The sequence below is a fragment of the Mastigoproctus giganteus genome, chromosome 10 (assembly GCF_048544385.1).
Source record: "Mastigoproctus giganteus isolate SK-2022 chromosome 10, ASM4854438v1, whole genome shotgun sequence".
Classification (NCBI taxonomy): Eukaryota; Metazoa; Arthropoda; class Arachnida; order Uropygi; family Thelyphonidae; genus Mastigoproctus; species Mastigoproctus giganteus.
The window spans coordinates 84,425,584-84,438,534 of NC_143584.1; the positions used below are offsets into that span (position 1 = coordinate 84,425,584).

Below are 12,951 nucleotides of genomic sequence, written 5' to 3' on the forward strand. Positions count from 1 at the left end.
GCTCGAAGACATGATGACAGATGGACTAAGAAAATAACAGAATGGTACCCAAGAGGAGCTAGAATAAAACCTGGAAGACAAAGGCGGAGATGGATAGATGAAATTCATGAGTTTGTGGGTAGTAAATGGATGGCCAGTGCTCAAAACAGAAGGAACTGGAAATTTGCTGGAGAGGCCTTCATCCTGCAGTGGATTGAAAATGCTGATGATGATGATGATTATTGCTCGGAGATGCACTGTTGCCATTGGCTGTATTCACAAGATAACACGTCAGGTTTCAAGGCTGAATGACATTATCAGGAACTCAGATTTTTCTGTTCAAACAGAAATTTCGTTAGGCGTGACAAGAGGAAAATGGAGGAAACGCTAATAGAAAATTAAATCAGAAGTAAATAATCTGTTTTGAGTGCACAAGTAAGAATATCTGAAAACAAATAACAACATCGAGGAAATTGCTCCTGTGCCTATTCCGAAGCACCTCCACTTCGACCAGCTACTCGGCATACTCACCACAAACGTCCAGTCACAAGGACACTCAAAAATGGCCAAAGGAAAAAAATAGACCAACAGAATTACAATTAACAAACTGAGAGGACGAACAAGTCGATCATTTCAATTTGCACAACCCATAACAATTTCTTACAAGTTCAATTTTTAGGGTTGAGAAGTAGTTTTTTGTTGTAATTAAATTTCATTAAAAATTTTTGTTTTGTGTTTTGACAATACAGGTCGACCATCACTAATCTGGCAGCGTTGGGATTTGTGGGTTGATGGATTAGTGAGTTCGCCGGATCACCGGTGGTTATTTTAGCACATACAGTTTACCCAACAGCTAACCACCTCCTCCTACCTTTAACATGTTAACTGCCAAGCTAGTTTAAGAAAAAAATTCCCCAGGGGCCAAAAAATTATTTAGCAGATAATTTGATTAGCAATTCTAAAATAAATATTGTAATGTCAGCGTTGTAATTTTTTCGCTTAAAATATAAAAAAAAAGTTATTTTTATGTCGCATATATGTGGCCAATGTGGTCACTTTATTTCTTGAGAAGCCTTGACGGCCACGTACGTGTGACGCTTTTACAGCATACATATGAAGGTCGTTTGTGATTAGTTTATTGCACACGTGGCGAGCGCTACAATAAAACTAATTATGATAAAATAAACTCTCAAACATCGCAATACGTTTGTCAGTATTGTTAGAGATTTTGTGAAAACAAGTTCGTTAGGGCGCTGTATTATCCATCATATTGTGTTGTTTTTCCGCAAGTTTGTACAAGTGTGTTGTAAAAAAAAAAAAAAAAAATCTAAAAAGGAATGGCTAAAAGAAAATTACTAAAATAAGAGGAACTGATAGAAATTGCTGGAATTTACAATTAAGCAGAGTTAAACTTCTCACAGAACACACCGCTGTCGAGTTTTTTTTTCTTCAGAACTTTATCTATTATGGACAACGTACTGTGTTTGTGCTTTCCACAATGAGAGGCACTTCCTTTATGCATTGGAACCATGGCTGGGGCTAAATGTTTTTTTTTTTTTTTTTTTTTTTATGAAAACCCCAAACACGAAAGGTATCAAAACCTATAGTACATAGTACCGTGCATGGGTTGAAGGAGAAGTATGGGGGGAGGGGGATGCCGGAAACTTTGCTCTAGAGACTAAACATGGGTTTCACCACTTCAAGCCTCCAATAAGCAAAGTGGTGGTATTTCACCGGTTGATGAAAGTCATCTACCACCTAATGATAAGGTGAGCAGGTTATAATAATAAATGCAGAAAAACAAGTGGGAATGGCTTGCCAGTGAGTTCGTGCCAACAGCTGATGCTGCATCCAACCACCAAAACAGTAGCAGCAGGTCGGTGCGCCAACCCGGGAAATTTGAAATTATGTTCGAATTAGTGGTGGAACCGGATTAGTGATGGTCGACCTGTACATCCTTATTCATAATTAAACTTGAAGTATTTCAACTTTCCTTAAACATACAACTAATTTTTCCTTAGCGCTGATTGAATTTCAAAATTGTGTATTTTGCCCTTGAATGTCATCCTGGATTATATAGGAAATTAAATTCTTCTTTATTCATCCGTAAGTACATCTTGAAACGATTTTCATCTTCTTCTTCTTCTTCTAAGTCCTGTAGTAAATGATGAAATTTGCCCTTTTCTGTTCTCTTCCAGTTTATGTTGTGTATCCATTGCTTACTCACTTTTGTTTTCTCGGCTATAAGAAAAGCGCACGCATTTTCTAAATCTTCTTCAAAATCAGGACAGGAGGATGAACTGTGGCAATTCATTTCGCTTCAGCTTTCCTCAAAGAGAATGACACATATACGTCACAGGTTGCCAGACGTACCCCTTTTGGAATTATAATAAAATTTCCAAGATACCCCTTTTATAACATTTGAAATGGGAATTTGAAAAAAAGCAGAAATCATAAAACAATCTGTTGAGATGATTATTTAAGAAGAAAGAATTAACTGACGATAAAGTTGTTGTTGAAATACACCCTTAATTAAAGACTCAAAAAACGACATTCTATCCTATTTACAAAGAGGGTTATAGAATATTTATATTATGCTTACTTTGTAACCTTTTACATTCTACTTGATTTCTTTTTTGTTTCATTGTAATGGTTTAAGACTCAGGCATCAAACTTTTTTTTTTATTTAAAATTCCCAATTTGATTTCTTTTTTGTTTCATTGTAATGGTTTAAGACTCAGGCATCAAACTTTTTTTTTTATTTAAAATTCCCAATATCAATTTGCTGTATGAAGAATATGCTCTGTTGAAATCATTACATAAAAATAGTGACAAAAACCTCAAAAATACCACAGATGTTTGGATAAAAATTTTAAATGCTTACGAAGTACGTAATACAGAAAAAAATATTAATTTTGTTTTGCTTTGCCTTGCCTCACTCAAATACAATGAGTGAGGGAGTATTTAGCTCAATGTTTAACACATGTAAAAAGGATGGAAATAAGAATGTTGAAGAACTGTTGCGAAAACCAATCACAATATGTCATTGTGATATATGCAAAGAATTTACCAAAATGCACTAAAAAATGAAAAACTGTTAAAGAAAATTTGCTCAAATGTAAAGTATTGCTATGTAAATATTTTCTTTTTGATAAAATACATCACGTTTATTGAATGTGTATCGTAAACCATTATGTAAAACGTTTGATGTTAATATTTATAAAAAGTTTCCTTTAGTGTTTATAACATTAGTCCACATTAATTCAAAAAATTTTATTACTCTTGTAATAAAATTTTTTGAATTAAACAAATTAAAGCTATAATTCGGTTAATTTTAATAAAAGTTGACTAATTTTGCATTTCATGAACTTGTTAAAATCAACAAAATATAGAAATAAAATGGGTGTTAATAAAATTGTTCGGTTTTCGGATATAATGTGAGTACCCCTAAATGAGAAATGAATACCCCAAACATAAGCATGAGTACCCCGAGATCAAATTTTTAACCTGGTCACCCTATGTTACAGTGACGCTTCTTCTCCGACTGACTTCAGAGTTTACACTAGACAGCGACATGACGAGAGTCCCGTGTTGTGATAATAGTATGTTTCCGTCTTTATACAAGCATAATACACAAGATATAGTATGGTTTAAGTCGCTGATGTGCCTATTGTGTTTTATACAGTAAGCAAGGTAAGACCAATAATTGTGGTTGGTAACGTTTGGCTTGCATGCTGTCCCTCTCCTATAAACCAAGGCTACGAAGATCCGTGGGGTGTTCATAATACAGAAACCAATCACTGTTGCACCTTAAACTCCTATTTGATTTTTTACAGAGATGTCTAGGAAGATTGTGGTGCACCTGGAAATTTAGTTTGGAGGGGTGAGGGCTGATACATGACAATACAAGTTCTTCAGGGGAAAGGGGGGACTAAGCTTCCCGGTGGGTATGCACAAACATCCATGTACCCTCTAGCTAAGTTGAGTGAACTTATCTTACATTCCTGTGCATTGCAAATGATGAAGGCTGTCACCAAATGCACAAATTGACCAGCCAGCAATGTGACATCCAACAATAATACCATTCCCCTCTCAGTATGTGCCATGACAAGAACAACTTTTTTTACTTACACCTTCCTTATTACTGGTCTAATTCACTTATCAAATTGTACCAGGATACTTAATGATTTTGTAATAACTGAGAGCAAAGTGGAGGAGAAATTTTTGAAGTTAAACCTAAGAAAAGCACATGGGGCGATTGGGATCTATCCAGTTATATTAAAAGAGGCGGCAAAGCAACTAAGCAAATCCTTAGCCATAATTATGAGAGCATCCTTGGACTTGGGGGAGGTTCCCACGGAGTGGAGATGTGCAAATGTATCCCCAATTCACAAAGGGAGATCGAAGGGGGACACGAGCAATTACAGACCAGTTAGTTTAACTTCTGTTCCGGGTAAAATAATGGAGTCACTGGTTAAAGATGCATTGCAGGATCATCTAGACAAAACTGCAGCAATAATTCAGACACAGCATGGGTTTGTTAAGGGAAAGTCTTGTCTTACAAATTTGATAGGATATTATGATGTGGTTACAAAGGAACTGGATGCAAAAAATAATTTTGATATCATATATTTGGATTTCAGGAAAGCTTTTGACACTGTTGCGCATGGAAGACTATTGTACAAAGTGGAAGAGAATGGTATTAAGGGTAAGTTGCTACAATGGATAAAAGGATGGTTAAGTGGGAGAAGACAGAGGGTGGTAATCAATGGGTGCTGCTCTTCGTGGACTAATGTTATTAGTGGAGTCCCACAGGGTTCGGTGTTGGGTCCACTGTTGTTTTGTATATTTATCAGTGATATTGATGAAGGTATATCAGGCTTAATGTCGAAGTTTGCAGATGATACAAAGGTTGGCAGGGTTGTTAATGACAGTAATGGCAGTGTGCTACTGCAACAGGATATAGATAATTTGGGCAGATGAGCTAAGAAGTGGCAACTGAAGTTTAACCTTGACAAATGCAAAGTACTGCATATGGGTAGAAGTAATCCCAGAGACATGTACCAACTGTGTGGTACTACACTTAAGGTGGTAGAAAATGAAAAAGACCTGGTAGTAATTGTGCAGTCAGATATGAAGTTTTCTGAGCAATGCAGACAGGCTGCCAGGGCAAGTCATGGGGTTTTGTCAATGATATATAGGAATTTTGCTAGCAGGCAGGAGGTGATTGTCCCTCTGTATAAGGCAATGGTCAGGCCATGCCTTGAGTACTGCGGACAGGTCTGGAGGCCTCATTTTAGGAAGGATGTAGATTTACTTGAGCGTGTACAGAGAAGGGCAACAAGTTGGTGAGGGGAATGAAGGGATCCTCTTACCAAGAGAGACTTAAGTTCTGCAAATTGCAGTGGCTGGAGACTAGATCACCTCAATCACATCACCTGCGCGGTGATCTGATTGAGGTGTATAAGGCCTTGAATGGGTTGAGCAAGCTGAATTATGATGGGATCCTTCCACTTGTTCAGATTACGAACCTAAGGGAGCATAAATTCAAATTAAAAAAGGACAGATGTAGAATAGATGTGCGGAAATTTGCCTTTAGCCAGCGGGTGGTTAATTGCTGGAACAAACGTCCATCTGTCGTTGTGGAAGTTGATAGGTTGAATAAATTTAAGTAGGAACTGGACAGGCATTTGGAGGGGATAGTGTGATTTTTGTTTTTTTTTTTTTTTTGGCTGATGCTGCATAAGCTCATACACTTGCTTTCTTGCATCACATGCCACTACTACTACTACTTGTTTATCTGGGAAGGAACTGTGAAAACAGAGATAATATAAGTTTCCTAATCATCATCATCAGCCATTTTCAATCCACTGCAGGATGAAGGCCTCTCCAGCAACTTTCCAGTTCCTTCTGTTTTGTGCAATGGCCATCCATTTACTACCAATGGATAGATGAATTTCATCTATCCATGCCATGTCTTCCAGGTTTTTCTTCTAGCTCCTCTTGGGTACCATTCTGTTATTTTCTTAGTCCATCTGTCATCATGTCTTCGAGCCACGTGTCCTGTACAAGATCATTTTTGTTCTTTAGTTTTGATAAGAATTAGCATTAGTAGAGGCATTTGATGCAAGAAAGCAAGCTTATGCAGCATCAGCCAAAAAAAAAAAAAAAAAAAAAACCACTTCCACTTCACCGCTCTGTTCGTTCAAAATACCTGTCCAGCTGAGCCTTAAACTTATTTAGGCTATCAACCTCCACCACAAGGGATGGAAGTCTGTTCCACCAACCAAGCACCCGCTGGGTAAAGGCAAATTTCTGCATGTCTATCCTACATCTGTCTTTCCTCAATTTGAATTTATGCCCTCTCAGGTGATTTTTCTGAGCTAGAGGAAGAATCCCATCAGCATTGAGTATGCTTAAACCATTCAAGGCTTTATACACCTCTATCAGATCACCTCGCTGGTGCCTAGTCTCCAGACACTGTAATTTGCAAAACTTTCTTCGTAAGAGCACCCCTTTGTTCCATTCACTAATCTTGTTGCCCTTCTCTGTACTCGTTCCAGCAGCTCTACATCCTTCTTGAAATGAGGCCTCCAGACCTGTATACAATACTCTAGGTGTGGCCTGACCATTGCCTTATACAATGGAATAATCACCTCCTTATCCCTGCTGGAAAAATTCCTGTATATCATTGACAATACTCCATGAGCTACTCTTGCAGCCCGTCTGCACTGCTCAGAGAACTTCATATCTGCCTGCACAACCACCCCCAAGTCCCTTTCATTCTCTACCACTGTCAGTGTAGTACCACAGAGTTGATACGTTGCTCTGGGGTTGCTGTTTCCCATGTGTAGTACTTTACATTTGTCAATGTTAAACTTCATTTGCCATCTCTCAGCCCATCTGCTCAACCTTTCCAGATCCTGTTGCAGCAGCATAGTGTCAGTAGTGTCCTTGACAACCCTGCCAACCTTTGTATCGTCTGCAAACTTGGACATTAAGCTTGATATACCATCATCAATATCATTTATAAATACAGAAAACAATAATGGACCCAACACTGAGCCCTGAGGGACTCCACTAATAACATTAGTCCACGATGAGCAGTGTCCATTGATTACCACTCTCTGTCTTCTCCCCCTCAACCACCCCTTTATCCATAGCAGCAATTTGCCTCCAATGTCACACTGCTCCAATTTGTGTAGCAGTCTTCCATGTGCAACAGTATCAAAAGCCTTTCTAAGATCCAAGTATATAATATCAAAGTTATTCCTTGCATCCAGTTCTTTTGTGACTGCATCATAGTATCCAATCAAGTTGGTCAGGCAAGACTTCCCCTTAACAAAACCATGCTGTGTCTGAGCTATAACTGAAGTCTTGTCTAAATGATCCTGCGTTGTGCTTCTTTAACCAGTGCCTCCATTAATTTTCCTGGAACAGAAGTTAAGCTCACAGGTCTATAATTACTTGTGTCAGCCTTTGATCCTCCTTTGTGAATTGGGGTCACATTTGCACATTTCCAGTCTATGGGTACCTCCCCTGAGTCCAAGGAAGCGCTCATAATTATGGCTAAGGGTTTGCTTACTTCCTTTGCTGCCTCCTTTAATATAACTGGATAGATCCCATCCGCCCCGGGTGCCTTTCTTGTGTTTATCTTGAACAGTTTCTCCTCCACTTTACTCCCAGTTATTTCAAGATTCTGTAGCTTACTGCTAGAGTTGAATACACCTCTGGCATTCCCCTTGCTGAATAACTCCTCATGTGTGAATGTCGATGCAAAATATTCATTTAGTTTGTTAGCTACCTGAGCAGGATCATCAACAGTTGACCCATCAATATCAATTGGACCAATCTGATTCATCCCCTTCCTTCTAGAGTTTACATAAGTAAAGAACTCTTTGCTGTTTTTCTTTGCATCCCTTGCCAAGGATTTCTCGTAATCTGCCTTCGCCTGCCTAACCTCCTTTGTAACTTGGTTGCATATCAACTTGTATCTATCATAGGCTTCTGTATCATGTGTTAATTTGTAAGTATCCCATGCATTTTTCTTCTCTGCTATATGCCTCATTAGTTCATCTGAAGTTTAGGCCATTCTGAAGTTCAAGGTTTAGGCCATTTTGGCCTAAACCTTGAACAATATTTCTTAGTTGGTATGTAAAGCCTAGTAGCTTCCAATTCTTTGAATGCTTCCCATTTTGAATTTGCTGTTGGCAACATCATCAGTTGGTCCCACTGTATAGAATTTAAATACTGTCTCAGTCCATCGTAGTCGCCTTTACGGAAGCAATAACCCTTCCCTTTACCCCTAATGGTAGTTACCTCTTTGAGTAAATCCCACTTCAGCACACTGTGATCACTGCCACTTAGTGGTTCATTTATCTGCAGATTCTTAATGCATGAAGAATCACTGCTGATAATCAAATCAAGAGTATTACTCCCTCTAGTTGCCTCCCGAACATGCTGATGTAGAAAACAATCATCCAATAAATCCACAAAAGCCCTGCTAGTGCATGAGTAACCAGCCCCCAAATTCCAGTCAATATCTGGGAAATTAAAATCTCCCATTATAGACTCTCTGATTTACTGGCCCACTCTATTTCCCTGTACAGTTCCTTATTATACTCATCAGAGTCATTAGGCCTATAGCACACTCCTACTCTCAATTTTGATCTCCCAATGCTTATGTCACACCAAACTGACTCAACACTGCACTGTCCAGCGATGTCGACTGGCTTCACTTCCTTGGTTTTTATGTGTTTCTTAACTAATAGCATAACCCCTCCTCCCTTCCTATCCTGTCTATCCTTTCTGTAGACGTTGTACTCCCCAAATTGCAGTTCTGCATCCCTTATATCTGTGTGACACCACGTCTCTGATATCCCAACAATATCTGCCTTTGATGTTTTGAGGAATACCTCAAATTCATCAAATTTATTTACTAAACTCCTAGCATTGGTGTACACACAAGTATACCTGCACCTGTTTCTATTCTTAGCTACCCTAACACAACCCATGTGTTTACTTGTACTGCAATAGCTCCCAGCAGTCTCTGAAATACCATGCATCTTGTTTTTCAGGCTTCTGCTCATTCTAATAGAAGCAGTGCAAGTCTCCCCCCAAGCTAGCAGTTTTCCGACCCACCTAACACTGCCTCGATAGCATCAGCAAATATTCTTGCACCCTTTCTATTTAAGTGTATCCCATCCTTGTAGAAGCAATCTCTCCTGTTAAAAAGTACAGTCCAGGCTGAAAAAAATTCTACCCCTTGAGCCTTGCACAGTCTTTCCAGGGCCGAATTGATCGACAAGGCTCTCATCATATACTCCCTCCTATCGTGTCTGGGCAGAATTGCAGACACTTTCAAATTCAACCCTAATTCTCGGCTTTTGTTCAGCAGTGACCTGTACTTGTTAAGTAATTCTGCCGGTCTCCTACTCTTAATATTATTAGTGCCAACGTGTACAACTATATCACCTTTTGTGCCCTTAAAAGATGATATTCGCTCTACAACGTCATCAACCTTTGCCCCTGGCAGACATACCCTGGTCCTGTTCCACCTATCTTTTTTACAAAGCATGTTCCCCGTTTCTCTGACAATAGAGTCACCAACAACTACTAGTTCCTTCGGGACCAGCGCATTCTGCCTTGGGGGTTGCCTCTGTGTCACGCGATGCCCAAGTGCAAGCTCTGGCATTGATGTGGGCAGCTGAGAGCTTGATGGGCCCCTTCAATTTAGTTTCTTCGAGGGCATCCACCCTGTCCTTCAAGCTCTCATATAGGCCCACAAGAACGCCGAGTTGTTGCCTGATATCGATACACTCCTTGCATCGCGCACACACAAAGACATCCCCCATGGCAGTATCATGTCCCGTACCCGATTGCTCTGCAAACATCAAGCAAACAGTGCATTTTATAAGGCTGTGAGTCAGAGGACAACTGCCCCCCTCAGTTCTGCTCTGAGCCACAGCACTTCCATTAGCTTGAGCCTTTTGCTTTGCTGCTCTGGTCTGAGTCATGATTCTATTAATTTATTAATTAATTATGTTATGTTATTAATTATGTTAAATATAATTAATTATATTACGTTTGTAATCTAAGTCGTTATATGTATTTATTTAAACAGACAATTTAACTGCTAACGAAGTTCAACTAACGCTATCGTATCACAATGGCGGGAAATTTACGAACGGTAGCGGAGTTGAAACACGTGGAAACCCTTACCGATACTTTTATGCAATTACAAGGCCGAGTAAAGAATAAATACACCAAATTAATCAGAAAATCACAAAATAATGTTATACTACTATATTTAAATCAAAAGTTTTAGAAAAACAATAATTTCAAATCAATAAATAAGAAAAATCCACTTAGCGGCTTTGAACACGACAGTCTCACTTGAGTTTGCTGCCTAATCCATGTGTTTCTCTTCTTATCTAAGAGTATGATTCCCAATATAATTTGTTCCATTCTTCGCTGTGTAGTTCTCAGCTTCTCTTCCATTCGTTTGGTGACTGCCCAAGTTTCACTTCCATACGTCATGGTGGGGAGTATATATTGCTTAATAATTTTACGTTTCAGACAAACTGGGATATTGCTCTTCTGTATGTGACTATATTTCCTGAATGCTACCACCCAAAATTTATTCTTCTGACTTCCAGCCATTTATCATTGTTGCAGCTAATAACTTGTCCCAGATAAGTATATGAATCCACCTTTTCAATTACCACTCCTTCAATCATTATGTCCCTTTCTGTGGCATACTTGTTCATCATGACTTTTGTTTTAGCCATATTCATCTTTAGTCCAAAATCCTTACTAACTGTGCATAACTGATTAAGATTTTCCTCTAATTCTTTGGGATCGTGGCTTATGACCACAATGTCATCTGCAAATCATAAATGGTTTAGGTATTCTCCATTCACATTGACTCCTTTCTGCAACCAGTCTAATTTTCTGGAAGCTTCCTCAAGGGCAGCAGTAAACAGTTTCAGAGATATTGTGTCTCCTTGTCAAACTACTTTCTCGATTTTAAATTTCCTACTCTCTTTGTCTAGTCTAATAAAGGAGGTAGCACTCTCATATATTTTCTTCAAAATCATAATATATGGGGTATCTAGTGCCCGAAACATTGCCTTATGCTGTATGGAGTCAAATGCCTTTTCATAATCCACAAATGCCAGGCATAATGGTGTTTTATATTCATTTGCTTTCTCTATTAGCTGTGATACTACGTGAAGGTGATCCCTAGTTGAGAATCCTATCCTAAAGCCAGCTTGCTCTTTCGGTTGATTCTAATGAAGTATTCTTTCTAATCTGTTAGTAATGACTCTTGTGAACATTTGTAGATGTGGGATAACAAACTAATTGGTCTATAATTTCCAATTTCTGAATTACCTCCTTTCTTATGCAGCAAAACTATGATTGCATTATTCCACTGCTTAGGCGTGATATGTTTTCTAATGCATTTTGTGAAGAGCCTTGCAAGTTTTTGTGTTATGTCTCTTTCTCCCAATTTTAACAACTCTACAGTAACTTCATCTTCCCCCAGGGCTTTCTCATTCTTCATTTACTTTAACGCATATTCTACCTCATCAGGAAGAATATCGAGTATGTCGTATGTGTTGCTAATTTCCAATCCATCTTCCCCACTGCTAGCATCATTCCCTCGCTCCTTGTATAATTCTCTATAGTATTCTATAGTACACCGTCGCTGTTCTTCAGTTAGTGGCTACTATTAGTTTCCTAATAGTAGCCACTAATTGTCTAATGAGAGACCAGTAAGTGTTTAAAGAGTTATCACAACAGTGTCCTGTATTTTAAAATAGCAGATTCACTTCTTTTGATGGTATTCAATTTCAAACAGTATTAGCAGCAGTTTAGGTTGACTTCTGCATTTGATGGCAGTTTTAAAGAGTAGAAAGTGGGATCAACTTTTTACTGATCCCAAGCAGAATCAAATGTTATTTTAAAAAGAAATACAATCCCCTTCCAAGCACTTTTCTTCTTAATTTTTTTATTTATTTATTTTTTATAAGTGAAAACTTTTTTTTTGGTTCCTTGTGATAATAATGATATTTTATTTTCCAGCTCTTATATTATTATTAAAGGATCCAGTTCCTGATGTGCGAATAAGGGCCGCAGAAGCACTCAGCCTTCTACATACCTACTGAGGTATCCCCCCCCTTTTGTTACCAAGAATTGCTGGAATAAAAGAATATATTTATATTCAAGATTACTAATTCCATGCATTTCACAGCATTTTTATTTCTACTGTATAAAACCTTTTCAAAAAGAGAAGGGAGAAAAGGACCAACCAATGTCAATGTATTGGGATATTTTGACACTTTAGTTACCATGCATCGAAGTATTTGTATATAACTTAGGGGTCTGGTTATATTTCTTGCTTTAATTTAGAACAGTCACCAGTTTGTAAAATTGGTCTTTATTTATTAGTTTCACTTGCTTGGTTTTTTTGCATTTGCATTCCATTATAATGTGTATAATTACAGATTTTCTATGAAGACTAAAAGAAATTTCAACATTATAATTAAGGGGGAAAAAAAAAGAAAAGAAAGTAACAGTTACTGCTTATAGTAGTTATCACCATTTCTTTGAATATACTCTTTTTAAAACTGGCAATCAAGCTTGCAAGACTCTACAATTTCTGTGCAATTAATGTAACTCAAGATATATTGAGAAACAATGATTATATGTTTCCTTTAAAATTTGTACTGCCTGTAAGAAATTGAAGTACACAAGTTAATTTATATCTTTTAAGATCATTTCGTAATATAGATTTATTGTACTTTTTCCACAAAAAAACAAAGCAGCTTGGCCCAAAGTATGTCATATACTAGTTATGTCTCTGTAACATTTAATTACCTCTTGAAATAAATATTATTTTTAAAAGTTTTGATATACCTAACAAACTTAGTATTAGTAGCATAATATGGTGGAAGTAAGCAAACTTAG

General features: G+C 37.9%; 1 protein-coding gene across 4 annotated transcripts in view; it reads left to right on the top strand.

Moving 5' to 3' along the window:
* Nucleotides 1–12,686, top strand: part of c11.1 (maestro heat like repeat family protein c11.1) — a 1,259,325-nt gene extending 1,246,639 nt beyond the window's left edge. For all 4 annotated transcript variants that reach the window (XM_090383553.1, XM_090383554.1, XM_090383556.1 and 1 more), the window contains one exon: nt 12,067–12,686. In XM_090383553.1, coding sequence (XP_090239679.1) covers nt 12,067–12,149 — 83 coding nt within the window. In that variant the 3' untranslated portion in view covers nt 12,150–12,686. The remainder of the gene's footprint in view (nt 1–12,066) is intronic.
* Nucleotides 12,687–12,951: the final 265 nt, after the last annotated feature.